The 21,722-nt window shown below is 42.9% G+C and overlaps 1 protein-coding gene across 7 annotated transcripts in view; it reads left to right on the top strand.

The window, feature by feature from the left end:
* LAMA2 (laminin subunit alpha 2) overlaps positions 1-21,722 on the top strand; it is a 3,858,378-nt gene that overhangs the window by 2,060,714 nt on the left and 1,775,942 nt on the right. For all 7 annotated transcript variants that reach the window (XM_086927001.1, XM_086926997.1, XM_086927002.1 and 4 more), the window contains one exon: positions 734-945. In XM_086927001.1, coding sequence (XP_086783127.1) covers positions 734-945 — 212 coding nt within the window. The remainder of the gene's footprint in view (positions 1-733; positions 946-21,722) is intronic.

Here is a 21,722-nt window from a genome sequence, read left to right as displayed (position 1 = left end):
CTTTTATGATTGTCTTACAAAGCAATCGAATAAAGTCAATTTTGATTTGATTTATATTATCAGGACACAATTGGCAGTAAAACATCACTTACATCTAACTCCACACAGCGCGTGCGCCATTATTACAACTTGCTTGTATTCGCTCGCAAGCGCAACTGATGAAAGACTCTATGTTATAATTAGAATTATTCTCCATCTTGCTAGCCTGCCTAATCTGCTAGAAAGAATGGAGTTCAGCATCAACACTTGTTAGTCGAGAACGGTTTCGAGTGACAAAGCTTTTTTGGAAATGAATATCATCATTGTTACTGGGCACCAACAACAAGCTGCTATGCTCAGGCATTTTATATAGAAAGGAGTTCAAGGCAAACAAATCAGTTCAGTGCCTGTGGCAGTTCATCTTCTACGAAATGTTGGTCTTTGTAGTTTTCTTTGCAGTGACATAATTGTTCTCCTACCATGTACCATCTCTGCAACTAAGAAAATGTGATTTCTAGTGCTTCTGGAAGATTGTCTAATCTTCTCAGCAATGGAGTGACAAAATAGCAAATAACAAGTATCAGAGGTTACACATTTAAATCATTTGTTTGATCCTATTGAGCAACAGTTTTCTGAAACTGGGTTGCCAACAGCAAACTGGAAGTGTGGAGGCAGTGGCTATTTCTCTAGGTAATTAGATATATGAAAGAGATGTTGTGGTTGGCTGCCTAACTGACTGGACGTTTTCCCTTAGGTGTGCGGAAGGCTATTTTGGACAACCTACAGTACCAGGTGGATCATGCCAGAAGTGTCCCTGCAACGAGAATCTTGACCTCTCTGTCTCTGGGTGTTGTGACAATGTTACTGGAGCCTGCAAGACATGTCGACCAGGTGTGGCAGGTCAACATTGCAACCTGTGTGCCGACGGCTTTTATGGAGATGCTCTCAGTGCTAGGAATTGCATCGGTAAGCAGGAACCAATACTGGTTAAATTACCCACTAATTGAATTCAAATGTTTGGACACGTCTTGTACTGTTTTATGGACCTGTCCGTGATGGGGCAGATGTGTTTGGTGCTCCAGTCAAAATTGTGCATTCTTATCGCCTAACAAAAAGGTCGTTTTCATGCAACTGTTTTTTCTTCATAGTATACCAACCAACTTTAATTTAAATACAATACATTGATCATGTTAGTCTAATGTGCCATCAATGTTCAAGCATCATTTTTTTACATGCTGTACCCAAATATGTGGATTCTATTCTTTACCATTGCACCACACATGCATTATCATATCTGTTGTTCTTTGTGCCCTCATATAAGGGTTCCTTCATCTTATCCACATTTGTTCTCAATCTAACATATATTTCTGAACGAGCTGCACGCAGGGTTGGAAATAGGTGTGGGGTGATTGTATCTCATACTGACATTATCTTTATGCAATTATAAGCAGTTAGTAGGTACTCCAAACAGTTATATTACATAGCAATTAAAAAACAAAGGTATAATAAATATTACAGGATTATAGAACTCAGATGTTCCATAGTGGATCCATCCAAGAAGCTATGGTCGATGGTTTATGAGTTTGCCAATGTGAATTGCAAAATTGGTTTGCAGATTTGATTTTTTGAGATTTGTTAAATATTAATGTTGTCAACTGAGATATTTTTGCTCAGTCTTGGGGCATTTAGGGTGTTGTATGTTGGAATAATGCATGCCTTTATCATGCCTTTATAATGTACTCGGTAGTCTTCACAACGAATGCGTCTTCACCACGCATATTGTTACAACTACATATCTTAGGGAAAGAGCAGGACTTTGGAGCGGTATAATTTACTATTCAAACACCAATGTGCGCAAAAGTAGAGAAAGCTTTGGACTTTCAAGTCCAACACCACTTTCCCTAAGGCAAGTCGTTGTAACGATATGCGTGGTAAACAACCGCATAGTAAAGACGTATTTGTTGTAATGTCTGCATTGTAACAGCAGCACGTGGTTCACACCATTTCACAAATGCTGTTTCCCCATTTAGAGGTTACTGGACATTATCAACAATATGAACTGCTGTATTTCACTGTTGCAACAGTGCTACAGATTCCATTGTGGTCTATTGAACTTGGCCCTTTTTGCACGGTCACTCCCAGATGTTTGAATCATGCTGCTGACCCCATTTTTGCTATCAGTAGGTTTCTATACTGTCTCTCTAAAACATCGTACAATTGGCATACAACTGATTGGTACATTTAATGTGCGTATTGTAAAAGTACCCTTACACATTTGCAATTATTGACGTCGTCCTGTAAAAGCCACGTCCCCAATGCTGTTGAAATGTGCATTTTGCTTTGTTAGCAGCACGGGCCTCCAGAAAAACTGAGAAGTCTGTCATTTTGTTTGTGTACATATCCTGTTGATTGGGCAACAAAGTGCAGCATCTCTTTTTGTCACAGTTGGTGCTATTGGAACAGCACACTTGCACCCCCTATCCGCCGCTCGCCCCTACAGGCAGCTCTCATGCATTCCATGGCAGTACACCAGACTCCACCCATACCAGTGATCTTTCACATTGTGAATGTGAATAGGTTGATGCATTTCTTCAAATGGAAAAAGGAATTAGACGTCTCTGTAAAAATTCAGACTTAGGGCCTGATTGAGATGTTGGTGGAAGGGTTACTCCATCACAATGGTGACAGATATCCCATCCGCCGGAATAAAAATCCCATTATATCCTATGGGATTTATATTTTGGCAGCAGGATATCCATCACCATTGTGACAGAGTAACCCGTCCGCCAAGATCTAAATCAGGCCCGTAGTCTGTATACAAGTACGCCTCTAATTTTCAGAATCAGTGAAACGGAAGAGCGATTTTGTGGGATCAGTTGTGAGCAGCAGCAGCAGCACATGGATGTGCCTTTGTATAAAAACGTTCCTTGATCAATTATAAAAAAAAAATGCAGTGGCACCATCCCTATTAGGTATTTGTTTCCTCACAAGACTCTGTGAACCTTGACTGCTGCTGATGGCTGACACGCGTTTTCCAAATTACAGACACTTAAAGCAACATTAGTAGTGCTGCTCTTCTTTTCACTCTGGTCTAGATTACTAACCGAATTAGAACAAGTTTGTGTGATTACCTATGGTCATTGAAACCTGATGATTGAACCTCTCCTAAATAAGTCAGGCCCCAGATACCTGTAGACTGCTTTACCACACATAAAATTATTGAACTTTTCTCTCCTGGTGCATGGCACAAGTTCATATATTGACTACTTCTTTGTACATTAGAGACTTCTGTTGCATGTATCACTGTGATATTCTCTTGAGGATAGCATGTCAGACCACTCTATGATTTAATTGTGATTTAATTGCACTTGCACCTATGTCACATTCAAGGCACCATGGTGCATGCAAACTGGCAGATATAGACATCCTGTTGATGATAAGAACATCAGTTCAGGATATTCATCTTTAGTGTGACACAAGTAATGACCCATATATATATCCGTTCAACCTGTGTGGGCTGCTGTGAAAGCATCCTCTAAGGTCCTGATGATGCCAGACTCTGCAATGACGAACTGGAAGGTGTGACTGGAACAGGATACACTAGAGAGAAATTTAGAAGAATTAACAGAGCTGTCTAGGGACCGCCAGTCTACTGGCATGAGATGTTCATGGGAGAAGGCAAATATTCCCTTAATACATACTGTAAGAAATTGGATTGTTAGTTGTGAGAGATGAAAGCCATAATCAGGTAACAACCACAATCCTTGTCAGGGTGAACGACAACAATCACTAAATTAACCTGTGTTCAACCCTCGGGTAGCTTGGCACAAATGTAGCCAGGTTTAACTTAGAATCAATGTGTAAAGTGTTTGTGGCGCACACAAACAGCAATAAAATGAAAATATACAACACAAGAAAAATCCCAAACTAATTTTTCGAAAAATAGAGTACTTTTAATACATAAAATGACACCAGAATGACCAAAATCAGTAGAACAGGAGATATTGAATTTGAAAGTTTTAAGTGAAAATAGCACTAAGAATCAGAAAACACAACTTGCGGTTATCTGGTAATGCTGGACCGAGGGAAAGTCACAAATTCAGGCCGACCATGATGGACCATGGGACAGATATAAAGAGTGGGCTAGTCTCGCTGAAGACAGAGCCCATACTTCAGGACTTTCTTCATCTTCTTCAGGAGGATCTCCCACAGATGACAGCCAAGCGTCCAAGATTCACTTCAGCAGAGGCAAGCAACAGCTCTCAGACAGGTCCATTTAGTGCTGGTCAGTTGCAGGGAAGCCTCTAGAAGCTTGTCGTGTCCCTATGCTCACACTGGAGGTCTGCTATCTATCCCTTGGAGTCTCTTTGGGTAGCCTGGCATCAAGGCAAACAGGTCCAAACTTTCTTCTTAAGACATTAATGCAGTCCTTCAAGTAGTAGGGCAGTCCTTTTTCTGAATCTTCCACAGGCACAGGAGTATTCTCCTAAGTGGCTCTGAGGGTCTTCTTTTTATATATAGGTGCCGCAGCGTGGAGGTTTGCTGGTCGTATTTTCGAATCCTTGTGCTGTCCCTCTGACTCTGGGAGACTGACTTGGGGCTCCCACCTGCATTTTGGACTCTGGGGGCTTGTTGAGCGACGCCTGAACAGCGGAGGTGGCCTCCAAGTCCCAGGATTCCCTCACTGAGCACACCTGGGCTGGGAACGAGCAACGCCCACTCCCCCTGCTGCTAAAATACACCTCCCCGCACCCGCTGCACGGGTGCCGCAGCGTGGAGGTTTGCTGGTCGTATTTTCAAATCCTTGACTGTCCCTCTGACTCTGGGCTCTGGGAGACTGACATGGGGCTCCCACCTGCATTTTGGACTCTGGGGTCTTGTCGAGCGACACCTGAACAGCGGAGGCGGACTCCAAGTCCCAGGATTCCCTCACTGAGCACACGTGGGCTGGGAACGAGCAATGCCCACTCCCCCTGCTGCTAAAATTTACCTTGCCACACCCACTCCGCGGGTGCCGCACCGTGGAGGTTTACGGGTCGTATTTTCGAATCCTTGTGCTGTCCCTCTGACTCTGGGCTCTGGGAGACTGACGTGGGGCTCCCACCTGCATTTTGGACTCTGGGGGCTTGTCGAGCGATGCCTGAACAGCGGAGGCGGACACCAAGTCCCAGGATTCCCTCACTGAGCACACCTGGGCTGGGAACGAGCAACGCCCACTCCCCCTGCTGCTAAAATTGACCTCGCCGCACCCGCTCTGCGGGTGCCGCAGCGTGGAGGTTTGCTGGTCGTATTTTCGAACCCTTGTGCTGTCCCTCTGACTCTGGGCGACTGACGTGGGGCTCCCACCTGCCTTTTGGACTCTGGGGGCTTGTCGAGCGACGCCTGAACAGCGGAGGCGGACTCCAATCTCCAGTATCTCCGCGTCGCAGGAGCAGGCGGGAGCGCCCGGGAGAAGCCCGGGACAAGGGCTGGACCGTTTGTGACCGTTAGTGGCCGGGAGAGGCCGGTTCGGTCCACCCCTCTTGGTCTTGTGAACTGGTGCCTCCATAGTCTGTTATGCTTAACAGGCTCTCTTTGAACTAGTAATCAGTGTAAAAAAAAAAAGTTGATTAATATACTTAGCAATCGTCGAATACAGGATAATTGAGTATTACCTCCTCGCACCTTCTATTACCTCTTACTGTGTAATTTATAAATTTGTACTTGTTGGCGTTTGTTGTCAGCACAGCACGTGTGCCCACAACACTTACCCCTGTATACATAGTGGTAAATTATGGGGAAGAATAATCCTGTGCTATCTGTTCCTGCCCCAAAACAAAAAGCAGTTCTAAATCCCCCGCTACCTAGTCTGACAGCAATTGATAATATGCTGCAGAAAACCATCGGGGTGGTGGCTAACGCCATAGAAAATACAGAACGCCGCCTCTCGCTTCCTGCTGGCTCTCTTCCCCCTTTGCCATTTACCAATACATTGATGTTCACTATTAACTCCCAGGACTCGATATTGGCACCATCTTTTGTTGCTCTTCCAGGGGTCCATCATATTTCAACAACTAAGGAGATCAACCCTAAAATGAGGAATGTATCCCCCGAGTTCCTGCCCTTATCAACAAGATTATCCCTGACCCCCACTACTTTCCTAAATGAGGCTATTCCCGATTCTCCTCCTCTAGTAGAGGATCCCATAGGCAATGGGTCCTGTGACACGCCACTAACTCCAATCTCGGTCTCCGCCTCGCCGCTGAGTGTAAATAGTGACACCCCGCGGGTAACAACCAGCGGACAGAAGGCTAGGCGTAAGTCAAAACACACTAATACGGAAGGCCTAACTGTAAAAAATGTTAAGGAGAACGTAGGTGGCAATAAACAAAAGAAAGTTGCTCCTAAACATAATGCAGTCAAAGGGAAAAATGTTAATAACAATGTATCTGACACTGTATCCACCTCAATCAACGAGAGAGGTCCTTATGTTTTAAATTCAGATAAATCAGTTATTCCCCCACCTTTCCCCTCACACAACGAGGGACTTTTTGATAAAATTGAAATTCTCATGAAATCCTTAATAGCACCACTCCTGGAAAGGCTAAAGCGCATAGGCGAAAAAATAGATAACCTGGAGAAAGTAATAAATAACAGCCCCACTACCCCAGGGCAACCAACGGATAGAGCATACACAAAGGTTACCGATCCACAACCGCGCCCTGGACCCCAAAAAACTGGTACCAATATGACTAGCCAGCTATCACCTGACCGTAGGCCCATAGATGCTCAAACAATGAAGAACACTGAAAACTTGGGTAGGCTTCCTCAGAGGGCTCCGAGGGCGGCTGTAGTAAAGGACTTGGAAATAGGGGAGGGTGTCTTGCGCAAGGCCACAGAATCTGCTGGACAGGTGAACAATAACCAATGCGCAGCCAAGGATTCTACCCTGAATGTTAAATCAAAGAGGTCATTTCCACACATCGATCTTTCCCCACAAACATCACCATATACTGTAGTGCTAGTTGGTGTCCCGGAGTTGCCCCAAGAAAATCAGAAACCTATCCTGAGCTAAGAAATAAAGCTGCACACTGGCTAAACAGGAACAGGCCACTCCCGTTTGATACATCTGGAGAAATACTATTTGCGAGAAGGTTAAGCTGGCTGGCCCACAGAAGAAAGGATCTCCCGGGGGACTGCATTGTCATCAATTTTAGGAACAGGTGGGTGGTCCAACATATATGCAATTGGCCTGCTCAGTTCGGTGAGAGCGAAATCCAGACCAGGGACCTGAGTTTTTTCTATCCCCAATTTTCTCCTTCACCAACAACTAGGTGTCACAGGGGATTAGCAAACGGGGAACTGATGGAAGGGATTAGAATCAGATACAACATCCCGACTTTTAACTATTTCGATAAGCTCTCCGAATTGGAGAGGGTGGATTGACTTCAGTCGGAGGGTCTGTCTTTTAACACCATGACCAACATATCTACCCCTTGTGTACACTCAGATAATTCGGACCAGGATGGTGCTGCGAATGAAGAAGCTCCCCCAATATCACCCAGGTTAGCCAGTACGAGGAAACCACCGGAATGGACCCCGAACTTGTAATAAACAAGGATGATCCATCCCTGAAAATACCTTTCTGGAACGTTGCTGGTCTGTGTACAAAGGTTGCGAATGGCATCTGGTTGTATTTCGTTCACAACTTTAGCATTCTAAGTTTACAGGAAACATGGGCGCCATCCGAAGTACACATTGAGGGCTACAAAACGTATTTCTCTCCAGCACTACCTTCTCCCTCCGGTAGAGCAAAAGGTGGACTGACTATTTTCGTATCCAATATTCTCCATTTCACAAGTATAGTCCCTATTAAATTGGATTCAAATTTCCAAATACTTATTCTCCAACAAAATAACACTAACGCCCTTGTAACTGTGAATTTTTATAACAACCTCCCTGTGGACGGTTTAATAAAAGCTATAAAGGAAATACACTCCTGCCTCCATGAACTATCTAATAAGGTACATAAGGAGTTGGCCATAATTTGGGGCGGGGACTTTAACCAAACCCTTTGTAAGCAGAGCACAAATATAGTCTGTGGCGTTGTGGATGAAAATGGCGACCCAGTAACCCATTTTCCCCACACCTTAGTCGGGTACTGCCTGAACGAAACCATGTGTGGCCTAGATCTTGACCTTGTTAACGAACTGGTGAATCCTCCCATACCTGTTATACCTACTTTTAACGGTAGAGGCAGGCAAAGTGCAATTGTCTTTATTTTCATCACTGTGATAGCGTGAAAAGAATTACTTAATTGTAAAACTCATGACATTACTATCAGCGACCACTACCCAAACAGTATCACCCTAAAAATCACCAAGAAACGTGAGAGTTTTAACATCAAGACGACCTTAAGTCAAAGGTCAATGGTCAAAAAGTACTTTATTCGGTTAAAAACAATAACCATAAAAGCAACAACATGAAATTTACAATTTACACAGGTCAATTTAAAAATAAACAAATTCATTATATTACATTAACACCAATGGATTTCCGTAATTTAAATACATGTTTAAAAAAGCTTAAAAGTGCAACAACGGTTAAAACTGTGTCCATTCTCTGACATTCTGTGAAAGCTGGGCGACATCTATTTAAATTCATGTCTTTAAGAAATGGGATTATAAATTTCCTGCGAGGCATAATATAAAATTTACAAAAAAATAAAATATGGATATCAGATTGGGGTGAAGAATCATCACACGGGCAGGTAGGTAAATTTTGCGACCATAAATTCATTTCTGGGAAGGACAAGAGTCTAAAAACAATATTTAATCTAAAACGGGTCAAGAGGAATCGATCATAATTAGACATCAGCAGGGTTAAGTAGGGCTGTACTTTTACACCAGTTAGTATTAAATTGTGCGAGGTAACTGTCTTTTTGCTCATTTCCACTCGCCTTCTCTTGTCTTCAAGTTATTCCAAACTCAGTTTTTTCAACAGTTTTCTAGGTATGTTTCCCATTGAAGGTGGGTCCTCATAGTATTGTCGGCATCCAATTTCAATCATAAAACGTTTAATATAATCTAGCCAATCAACACTACCCACATTTTCCATTTTTAATATATCCTGTAACATAGCCCGATTGACTACACATTCATTAGTTGTCCATACCCTGTGCCACAAAAGGATGGGTTGTATTTTAATTAGGTCTGAAATATGGGGTTGACCCAGTTCAGTGTGACAAATGTAAGTCGAAACACTCTGTGGTACTGCTAGGACATCCCTCAAGAATTTATTTTCAACTATTTGTAATCATTCTATATTAGAATACCCCCAAAGTCCCGCACCGTACAAGGCTACCGATGTGCATGTGGCATTATATATAGTCAGGATTTCTCTTATTGGTTTGTTACCCAGCTTTTTTATAAAAGTCTTTATGGCCAATATTGTTTTTTGGTACAAAAGAGTTCAGGCCTTTACAGCACTTGTCCAACCCCCAGATTCGTGGAACAAAATACCCAGGTAAGGGAAAGTGGTAGTATTTTCCAAGGGAATGTTATTTATGTACATTCTTTTCATCGGTTTCCCAGATCTTGTGCCACAGTTCATGGAGTAGGATTTACTACAATTGATTTTCAGATCTAAACTCAGCATGAACTTCTCAAAGGCTATTAATAATTTTTGTAGGGCCAAGGGAGTACGAGCCATTAAGACTGCATCGTCCACGTACATGGGTGCAGGGATCGGCCTCTTACCAACCCTAGGCATATCCCTGCACTCCTGCAGGAGACGATGCTCAAGTCCATTTATGTAGAGGAGAAATAGAAAGGGGGCCAGAACACAACCCTGTCGTACTCTGCGTCCCACTCCAAATTTCCTGACTCATATACGGTCTTGGGTGATCTCAACTTCCATCTAGAAATAGAGGACAATAGTGAAACACGAGCCTTAATGGCTGACATGGAAATCTTAGGGCTGTCCCAACTGGTAAATGGACCTACGCACGAGGCTGGCCACACCTTGGAAGGCATTTTTTCGAATCTAAAAGGGATAACTATACAAGATATCCTCCCCCTCCCTTGGTCTGATCACCATGCCATCATTTGTGCCATCTCTATTAATGATGCTTCCACCACCAAGCATGGTCCCACCAGTCATGAGCCTTTTAAAGTCTGGAAAGATATAGATAACACGGCACTTAGAGCGTTGTTGGCCACTACCTGCCCTATTACTTCCACCGACCCAAACAAAGCTGTGAAACAATATACAGCTTGGATAGGCAATGCAATGGATACACTAGTACCATCCAAAACTATTTCGAGAAATAGGATGGCACCCTCCGCACCCTGGTTCACAGAAGATCTTAGAAAACAAAAGCAAATCTGTAGGAACCATGAAAGACATTGGCGTAAGGCCTATGAACCGGACAGGAAATCTCTATATAAGGAGACTTTGGTCAGATACAAAAAGATGATCACAGAAGCAAAAAGAAAGTTCTTTGACGAACAAATTGAAAATGCAAAAAGTTCTAATAAACAACTGTATGACGTAGTGAAATTACTGGCAGGGAAACCCCCAGATTTGATTCCCTCTCCCTCTCAGGCCCTTTGCGACGCCCTGGCCAATTTCTTTTTTGCAAAAGTAAATGACATCTATTCCGAGTTCTCAGCTAAGGACAAGGCGGCAATTCCTTTACTGGGTACCAAACTCCTTGACTGTTCACTAACTCAATTTAAAGAAATTGAGGAGGAGCAAATAATGGATATTATGAAACGCATAAAAACAGGGTCAGCTTTAGACCCTTGCCCTTCCAAAGTCCTTTTTCCCGTGATAGATTCCATAACGGATGTTATTACACAAGTATGCAATGCTATGTTTAAATCAGGGACCTATCCGGACATGTTGAAGAACACCCTGTTAAAACCACTTCTCAAAAAACCTGGCTTAGACAAAGACGTGCTCAAGAACTACAGACCAATTGCGAGCCTGCCGTTCTTAGCTAAAGTGGTCGAGAAGGCTATGAACGGTCAGTTGTCCGAATACATTGAGAAACACAACTTGCTAGATGACACACAGTTTGGGTTCCGCAAATTTCACGGCACGGAAACTGCCCTAATCAAAGGCACTGATGATATTAGAGTCATCAGAGACCAGGGAGGGACAGTAGTGCTTATATTGCTGGACTTATCTGCAGCGTTCGACACAGTCGATCATTCCACTCTGATCGACCGTGTCGTAAACATGGGCATCCAGTCAAGAGCAAAGGACTAGCTTGCTTCCTTTTTAGAAGGCAGAACGCAGGCAGTAACGTTCGGACCTTTTCAGTCGGCAGAACTAGTTCTGCCCTGTGGGGTTCCTCAAGGCTCATCCCTAAGTCCGACACTTTTTAACATCTATGTGTCGGACCTAGCTAGAGTTATTAAAACTTATGTGATGAGCCTCACTTCCTATGCTGATGATACCCAGCTGGTGCTCGCCGTCAACAATGATGGAGAAGAGGTAGCTGAGCGCTTCCAAGAAGGTATGTTGGCGATCAGAGACTGGATGGCCGGTAACTGCCTTAAACTTAACACTGAGAAGACGGAGATTGTCATCTTTGGGAAAATGTCCCCGGGTTGGTCGTCCTCGTGGTGGCCTCCAGCATTGGGAGCTTTGCCTATTCCTGCCCCAAGGGTGAGGAATCTGGGAGTCATCTTTGATGAGAGTCTTAATTTTGTCTCCCATGCCAATCAAACAGCTTCCACTGCTTTTCACAAGCTCAGGCTCATAAAGAAAATTATCCTGTTCCTTCCAGAAAGTGCCGGAAAAACTGTGGTTAGCACACTGGTGCTTTCCTCTCTGGATTATTGCAATGGCCTATTTTCCAATGCACAGGCTCGGGTGGTTAATAAATTGCAAACGATTCAGAATGCCGCAGCAAGACTGCTCTCTAGGAACCCAAAAATTAAATCGATTCTGCAAATTATTCGGAATTATCATTGGCTGACGATTAAAAATCGGATCAAATTCAAAACCTTATGCCTGACATTGAAAGCGCTTCACAAACAAGGCCCGCAGTTTCTTAGGGAGCAGCTCATATCCTACTGCCCTACCAGACAATTGAGATCCATGACACAGTATCAACTAGTGGTACCGCGGACGAGGACGGAATCCTGGGGAGATAGGCGTTTCGTGGTCACAGCAGCCAGACTGTGGAATTCACTTCCGGTACAGATTAGGTCAAGTAACTCTCTTCTTCAGTTCCGGAAAAGGCTGAAGACCTGGTTGTTTAACCAGTAACCTGTCAATACACCTAGTAACTGGACCGGTCTCTCTCCTTCTTCCTTCTTAGGAGGCATTAACTGATTCTATAGCGCCAAGACGCCCACCGGCATTTGTTTGCGCTCTATAAATACCAAAAATAAATAAATAGAGCATGTACCCTGAGGGACAGCGCCGCCTTCTGGAAGGTTGTGAAGTCCCCATTCCTATCAGATACAACGGCTAATCCTAGCATAGACGTTGCGATTGACGAACAGCTTTGGGTTGACTATTTTGAGCGGATATTCAGCCTCCACTCAACTGCAACCCAATCGATTCCAGCCGGGTCAATTGAAACACCCTTTCCGTTGACTATCTATATATCACACGAGGAGGTGGAGCTCGCCCTGATGGCGAGTAAAAATGGTAAAGCCCCAGGCCCCGACGGGGTTCCAATTGATCTCTTTAAATTCAACATGGATCTATGGTCGCCAATTTTAACTAGGGTCCTTCAAGCATCCTGTGCCCTGGGACTTATCGACTCGTGGTCCCAATCAATTAACATGCCCATTTTTAAATAAGGGGACCGCCAATCACCATCTTGCTACCGACCTATGTCCCTGTTGGATTCACTGGGGAAAGTGGCTGGTCGCGTTATTTTAGAGCGCCTCTAACAGTGGGCATCAGACAATAACGCCCTATCTGACCTGCAATTTGGGTTTTCGTGAGGGCCTGGGAATAACAGAGCAATTCCTTAACCTATCTCTATTAATAGGCAAATATGTAAACGCTAAAGGGGGAGCTCTATATATGGCATACGTTGATCTCTCAGCAGCATTTGACTGCGTTAGCCATAATAAGCTGTGGACTATCTTAGCTGATATGGGAATAGAGAAGCCCCTTATAACTTTTTTGCGCGAACTATATTCAGACTAGGCATGGGCGGAAAATCCGTTCCGCTCGCGGATTTTGCGGATTTTCGGGAAATCCGCAATCCGCGAGATTTGCGAATTTCCTGCAAAATCCGCAAATCCGCGAGCAGCGGATTTTGCTCGCACTGCTCGCACTGTTCGCGTGAGTTCGCGCCCCGCGAATAAGTGCGAAATTGCAGAAATACGTTCTAAGCAAAACTGAAAGTAACTACTTACCAGGTTCAAAAGTTCAGGCACATCATTAGTAGCCATTTCCTGTAGTGCTTCCTGAGGGGCCCCTCCAGAGTTCAGTTGCCAGTTGAAACTATTATGTGACCCTGCTCTGAACCTCAGAATAGTTACACATATGCCACAAAGGTCATGAATTACAGCTAAGGGAGACAAGCAGGAGCCAGGCTGGAAGTTAAAATCCATTAATCAGCCCCTAATTCATTATTGTCAGTTGGGGCAGGGCAGGTGTTGTAACTAATTTTGCAACAATGAAAGCACTTAGCAAGTGCAAAAGATCACTAATCAGGGCGCACTAAGGAAGCAGGTGCCAGCTAAAAAAATATTCTGTGACACATTAATCAGCCCCAAATTAATTCAGGTCACTTGAGGCAGGGAAGGTGTGCTTTGCTTTGCCGAAAATAATGTACACTGGACAACCAGAGGGTGTGGTGATGAAACAGAGGGTGGCATGGGTGGGCCAGAGGGTGGCATGAGTAGTCAGAGAGTGGCAGTGGTGACAGAGAGTGGCAGTGATGAAGAAGAGTGTCCCAAACAGGTTGGACACGTAGAAACAACAAGTTCGCAAAACTTGCGACCCAACAGGTAAGTCCGCAAATTGCGAAATTGTAAAAACCCTCGCGAACTGGCAGAAACACGGGCGAACACAAAAAAAAAAAAAAATCCGCAAATTCGCGGGAATTCGCGGATTTTGCGGATTGCGAGTTCGCAAATCCGCAAATTCGCGGATTGCCAATCCGCAAAATCCGCTCATGCTTAATTCAGACGCCACAGCTAGAGTTAGATACGGCCTGGGGGGTGAGTTAACAAAGTTGTTCAGATTAGAGTGTGGGGTAAGGCAGGGCTGTGTCCTGGCCCCGTTTTTATTCTATCTATACACCAACGACCTGGAAAAAGCCACGGTAACAGGGTCCCAGGACCTCCCCACCATAAACAATCGCCCAATACCGGTTTTACTCTATGCGGACGACGCTGTAATCTTAGCCTGTACCCCCATGGAATTACAGCGTGCCCTCGTGAAATACCACACTTTTTTGGCTAACCTCACGCCGGAAGGTTAACATTAAAAAAAGTTTGTTATGTCCGCTGGGTCGAGGATTAAGAACATTAAGCCCATGTTCATTGAAAACCAAAAACTAGAGAGCACAATCACGTATCCTTATCTGGGCATTGTATTCAATCACAAATTCTCCTGGGAGTATGCCATTGAATCCAGGAAACTTACTTTCACGAGAACAACAGCTGCCTTGGCCAACTTTGCCAATAAATTAGGCAGACGACCCACGGTGGAACTCTTAGAAATCTACAGGGCAAAATGTATATCCAGCGTAATATATGGGGCTGGTGTCTGGGGATATGCCAAAGTCGAGGAGGTGCAAAGGGTGGAAAATAGTTTTATGAGATTCCTACTGGCAGTCCCGAGGGGCACGTCGACCTATGCATGTCATCTGGAAGTGGGTCTGTCTTATTTAACAGATTCGATCAGGATCCAACCCCTTCTCTTATGGCATCGCATTTAGTCGTCTAGCGAAATCACCCTCTGCCAAGGGTTCATAGAGGACTGTATTTCCCTAGATAATGCACATAAGATCGGATGGATTGCTTATGTCAAGAAATTCCTTAGCGACCTGGGCATGTTACAATACTATCACTCTCCCACCCTAATTGCTGTAATACTGAGAAAATAGTTTAAAAAGGTTTGTTTGGCTCATCTAGAATCTCTAAGGCTGTCTAGCGAGGTCTCCAAAGTTACAGTGCAACACTCGCTACAGATCCAAACAACATCTAACTTTTAATCTCTCGGGCTACGAAAGATTCCTGCTAACTAGGTTCAGACTAAATATTTTCCATCATCTGGTCACTTTTCCCAAAATTAACACCTTGGAAAAATCCCTCCAACCTTGCCCTTGTGATGAAATTTCTCCCCAAACTACGATCCATACAACACTGTTTTGTAAATTCTATCAGGATCCGAGGAAACAGTGGCTTATACTTGTAATACTTTATTCGATACATGTATCATAAAAGTACAAACATAGAAAGTACATAAAAAAGTTTGTCAAGTATTACAATTCCTCCTAAAAACATGGCATCATTACAAACAATTAAAAACTAAGGGGAAAATATCATAGTTAAAATTCATACTAAAAGGTGATCTGTGCAGGGATGGGACAACAACTTTGACCGAATAATCCAGGCACTAGCCAAAAACTTAGCAACCCCGCAGACAATAAACATACAAGTAGTATTAGTTAAAATAATGCGGAGAGCTGATCTATGGTCCCTAACTCCTAGAGTTCTACAGACTGGCTTCAACCATTTAACTCTAGCTTGCTTGTATGCTTTACATGCAAAAAGAAAGTGGCCTAGAGATTCTTCCGGGCATGGGCAACCGGGACATTTTGAATCCTCTTCCCTCCTAACCTTCCACCCCTCCATAAAAGTTTTAAGTGGGAGGATGCCATATCTTAATTTCAGAAACAGAGTTCTGTCTCGAGGAGTCTGTATGAAGTTAAAAAAATGGCTCTAGCTTAACAAGGAGCTTGTGTTAAAAAATGTATTTGTTAGGGGACCTCAGTGGCTTATACCAATTTTAAAAGTCCTGGGCCTACGCAGGTGCCACCCCGCATTTCTTGCCCTTCAATTTTTAGATGCTGAACCTTTTGCCAAACTGATAGTAAAATTCTTGAAACTGGTTGTTAAGCATAGGCAGAATCTGGAGTCACATGGGCTACATCTTTCTCAACATGAGTTTCTCTGTAACTGTCAAACGCCGGTATTGGCTGCGTTTTGCACTAATTTTGGTGCATTGAATTTTTATATTTGTTTTTAACTTGTCGTTTATAAGATTATTGCCTTTTCTCTGTGTACGCACCTAGCACTTTATATAACTCACGTTGAAGTTCTCTTGTTAGGAGCCATATCTTAAGAAAATTATTTGTCTGTCTTTTATTGATGGAAGTTCGAGAGACTTCTATGGTGCTAAACTGAATTTGTCATTATTACAACATTTTTATCATGCTGACAACACCTTTTTAACCGTATTTCTTGTGTATTTGTAAATATACTGTGCTTTTATGGCTGTTTTTTTTACAACCGAATAAAGCTTTATTGAATTGAATTGAATATACCGGACCAGACTTTTTTGTGGGAAATTCCCTGACCTACCCTCAAAACTAACTGGTTCTGGTCAGCTCTTTGCAAAGTGTCTGAGGTGACAAAAAGCAGGATAGACCTGGTGTCAGGTTCCTTTGTGTGAGCTGTAGGCAAAGCCCTCTGCAAATTGAGACTGGGTGCAGACCTTCCACAGTCACTCTGGCAGGATGCCCCATCCTGTCCACACCAAAGACCCCTTTGTCTTCCTGTCTGGAAGCAATACACAGCCCCAACAGCAGAGTCATTCAGTCATGTGACCCAGAACACAATTGCAGACTGACACAGTTGGTTGTGACAAGAAAAGTCCAAAATTCTAAAAGTGACATTTTTAGAATGTTACCTTAAAATCTGACTTCACAGTTAAAAAGGTTTTTAAATTAATACCCATTTGACTGTAAACAGCATATCTCTTATCTGCTCTCCATCTGAAGTTAGTTCTTCATAAATGTGATAAAGTAACTCAATGTTAGTGAATGGGAGAAATAGGCCTTATAACAGTGAAAAACGCTGCCAGGGCATGTTAGACTTAAGTGTGCATTATCCACTTTCTAAATACAATGCACCATGCCCTAGGAGCCTCTAGGGCCTACTTAAGGGTGACTTATAAGAATTAATAAGGAAGGTTTAGGCTTGGCAAAAGTGATATTATGCTGCACTAGAGACTGCAGTGTCAGGCCTGAGACATGTTTTAAAAAGCTACTTCAGTGAGTGGCACAAGGAGGGTGGCTGTCCAAGAGTAGCGTTTAATGTACAGGCCGTGGGTAAATGCTGTACTGTTTACCAGGGGCTTACAATCAATTAAAGGTATCAGTAAGTGTAGCCCAATTTTACCATGTTTAAAGGCAAGAGCACAATAACTTTAGCACTGTTTAACAGGGGTGACGTGCACAGTCCTTTAGGCAACAAAACTTTCAGCACAAATCAGGGAGTCGAGGCAACTATTTCGGGGAATACCATGCCAAGGATGTCAGGCCTAACATGTGCCCCCCAACCTGCTCAAAGCAGGGAGAACTACCCACGCTCATGGGAGTTCTTGTTGCTAAAGAGGAAAACACCTGGAAAGACGAGCAGTAAGGCCAAAAAATACGAGTTCAGCAAAAATCACAGAGTGAAGACAAAACGTTTGGGGGAGTACCATGACAGGGATGTCAGGTCAGAACCTGCTTTTGTGAAGCTTCAGATGGTCTCATTATGAGCACGAAGAGTAAGTTGGTTGAATGCTGGCACTCCTACAGCAGCAGAGGGAAGCCAACTTCCATCAATAAAATAAATGAAAACACCTACTGTGCCACAGAGAAGCACAGCTTATGCTCTGATTATTTCCATGATTGATTCAAGCAATACAATCTTTACTGTCTTACTAACATGCATATTATCCCTGATAAAAGCAAGTCTTCACTCCACTGCATATATCATCACAAAGCAAAACAGATTTGACTACATCGCACCAATGCTAAGAGAGCTACATTGACTTCCTCTTGGGGACAGGGTAACGTTTGCTTCAATTACTAGGCACACTGGCTTCACATATCTAGCTACTCTGCTACTCATCCCTTAAGGCTCACACAGTTCAGAAGTAAAAGCTCTCTCTGCCTAAAAATTCCCCAAATTAGATCCTTTCTATTGCTGAAACCTCAGCCTGCCTGGCTCAGCCTCAAGTGTCCGGAACTCCTTGTCCACACACTTGAGATTTGCACCTGACATCTTCTCCTTCAGCAAAGGTCTGTAAACTCACCTCTACAGAAGCATCAGACCCTTAGAACTCTAATTTGCTTGAGAACAACAAATATAATATGCTAGTATCCTGATTTACCCCAATGGTGGTATCCAGTGATGGAAACTTGGGTCTTGATGATGAGTTATGAAATCAGACCCCCCCTTGCACTTTTCACTGCTCCCTCTATAAATAAAGGAAACGCCTCTTAGATCAATGAGGCAAGAAAGGTTCGCACACAGCGCTCCACTTTTGGATTCTATTTTTTCAGCAACAGGTCTTCCTCGTGGCCTTGTTTGCATATTGTGCCCAATCGCCCACAAAAAGAACATGCAAAATGCGCGACATAGAAAAATATTTTCCACAATTCTCATAAAGATGGAGAGGGTTATATAAAAACAATTAATATCTTGCTTTGCACAATTAAAAATTTTTACAAATTAAATGTGAGATGGTTTCATGTTATTCAAACAAACCATATAATTCCAGTACAGAATGTACAAAAAACCTAACGGCGCTATTCCTGTTTCATGTTATGTAAACAACACGCAAAACGATTACAGATTGCATGAAAGCCGATAGCTCAATTCATGTAATGCCATCAAAGAGGGAAACACATGAAATTGTTATACCCAATGTTCTTTGCTGAAAAGTGTGCAATACAGATCCTTCTTAATGCGGTATAAACAACACATAGATTCTGGCCAATTTGGAATTTCTGTTGCAAACGTGATACGAAAAAAGAAAAGAAGAAAGCATGCTGATGCCCAATGTGTCAGTCATAGGGTTGTTATGAACATTTTATTTAAAACATAAGCATCATGTATAATTTTAATAACACAGTATGGGTGCTTCCAAGCAGGCAGGTATACTTTGACAGGTGTATTACTTGTATGATTGTATAGATTGCGTGTATGATCCATAGAGCTCTTCACTGTAATACCCCACTCTACCTGACAAATAAGCTGGAGCTTTCTGGGGGCTCCCGGTCCACAAGGAGCACTGGCACCTTGCTGCTCAAGCAAAAGAAATTCACTAAGCTTAACCCTTTAATTGCTGCCGACCGCCAACGGTCGTCACAAGCGCTACCTCCCCAGTGCTGCGCACGACCGTTGGCCGACGGGTCAGCATTCGTTCTCCGAACGTTCAGCACTGGGCGCTGAACGTTCGACGCTGGGAACGGGTTAAAACCTACAATCGTACATTCTCGGGCATTGCTCCGAGAATCTGGAACGCCCTTCCAGTGGAGGCAAGGCTGATTCCATCCACATTTGCCTTCAAAAGGGAAGTGAAAGCTCTACTAATGAACAATGCGCTGATCTAGAAGCTTTGCTCCTCTTACCTTGAGACTTTCTTGCTAGCTTAACTATTACATGTCATTTTTTGCTACCGACTGTCGCCTGCCATAATGTCCCTTTTGTTCTTGATGTATATTGCCCTCATTTTCTTTCTACCCTAGCCTTCTCCCTATGTTCCCCCATAAAATCTTGTTTGTTATTGTTGCACATTGACCTACTTGTACATTGATTTGTCTCCTTGAGCTGTGTTCCTATATCTTATTCAAACCGTATGTAAAGCGATCTGATACCCACTTGGGTCATGTTCGCGCTTTATAAAACTTATAAATAACTAAATACTGCTACTGTAAACTGAAGACATAGAGCCTGACTTAGAGTGTAGTTGACGGGTTAATTCATCACGAACCTCTGCCTTAATACATGTGCATTAGGATGTAATGCACATCCATAGTGTGGATGCAGAAGGATGACTAAAAATAAGACAACTGATGAAGAATGGCAAGAAATGTATAAGCAAAGAAAAGTATTGGCTTATGTGTATTTTATTCTTAGCTGGATGTGCATATGTGAGCAGGAAAAATGCCATCGATCACAGTGGAAGAGAATCAATTGCTTTTGCGTTCTGACCCAATGCTGCATACGTTGCGATGTGGTTGCTGGAAACGCAATGTAATAGACTGTTGAACAAGCCAATGAATAGAGGGCTGAGCCAAATCTCCTCTAACGGCCTGATTCTGATGCGGGAGGGAATTTTTCCCGACCGTATCTTTTTAAAAATGGTTTCTGACCCACTCGGATCGGGAGAGTCCAACCGACGGAGTGCGATGCATTTGGATGCTTCCAGAAACGATTTGGTTGGACTCCGATTACCTTCAATGGGAGCATTTGTTACTAACCGCATCATAATTGGGCCCTTGGTCGGGAAGACACATTCCCGAGCCTATTTGGAAGGAGCAAATGCCAGTAGGAGGCCTTCCTAACAGCATCAAAATCAGGTCCTAGGTGGGAATGCTTTCCTGACCGCATCAGAATCAGGCCCTAAGTGTGAGCAAATGGATGGAATTTTTAAGTATCTTTTATTATAGGAGGATGGCAGTCAAATAAAGCTGCCTCTAGGCCAGATCTACAAAACGTATTTTAAAAAGCACCAGATATGAACAATATTAGAGTTTGTCTACACATTTGAGAGTTTGTGGCCCAGAGTTTGAAAATCCGAAAGGATGTCCGATAACAGTCTATGTAAGATATATTTTTCTGAAAAAAGATAACCTTTCAGCCTGGAAGATTTAACTTGACATTCAATTCCCTGAAAGGTTCCGCTAATGTTGCTTAATAACATTTGTGATGTCTTACTTCTGTGGAAAGCATGACATGTTCTTGAAATTGGTTGTGGATTGAATGTTCATAGCAGGTATTTTTTTAGATGCTGAAGACTAGTTTAATTTCAGAAAGAAACCGCTTATCAAGTAAGTAACAGAATAGGACATCGTAGTGTGTGCAATACATTTGCCTGCTGGCCCCATTCCTTTTGCTGATCTTTCTTCAGTAATATTTCTTATGTCATTAGGTCAGTAGGGCTTGTTAAAATAAAATATGCATTGTTTTATACTGCAGTTAATTCTTACTCTTCACTACATATATAAAAATCTTCAATGCTCAAATCTTTTTTGAGGAGAAAAACTTCTCAATTCACGTAGCTTTTTGATTGAATGGAATATGGGCATTTTTTAAAAAGATTTTAGGAATATGGGTATTTTTTTTTAAAGATTTAGGGCCAGATGTATCAAGGCTTTTGCGACTCGCAAACGGCCTTTTAGCATTTTTTCATATGTATGAAAAAATCGCAATTTAAGGAATCGCAATAATTTGCGATTCCTTATTTTGCCATAGCCTTTAAGGAATCGCAAATTTTGCGATTCCTTAAATGATATGTATGAATAATTTTGAAATTGTGATTTTGTGTTAAGGAATCGCAAATTACCACCAACTTGTAGTTGGTGGTAATTTGCGATTTCTTTTAAAAATGCCCTATTTGGCATTTGTGAGGGTGGCATGTGACACACATACATGCCCATAGGGCATGTATGTGTGCCACATGCACACACATGTAAATTTCAGGGGTGCAGCAGGGTGTCTTTGAGACACCCCTGCACCCTTGAAATAATTCTCAAATTGCGATTAGCAAATTGCGAA

Source organism: Lissotriton vulgaris, chromosome 6, assembly GCF_964263255.1.
Source record: "Lissotriton vulgaris chromosome 6, aLisVul1.2, whole genome shotgun sequence".
NCBI lineage: Eukaryota > Metazoa > Chordata > Amphibia > Caudata > Salamandridae > Lissotriton > Lissotriton vulgaris.
This window is presented reverse-complemented; position numbering and strand designations above follow the sequence as displayed.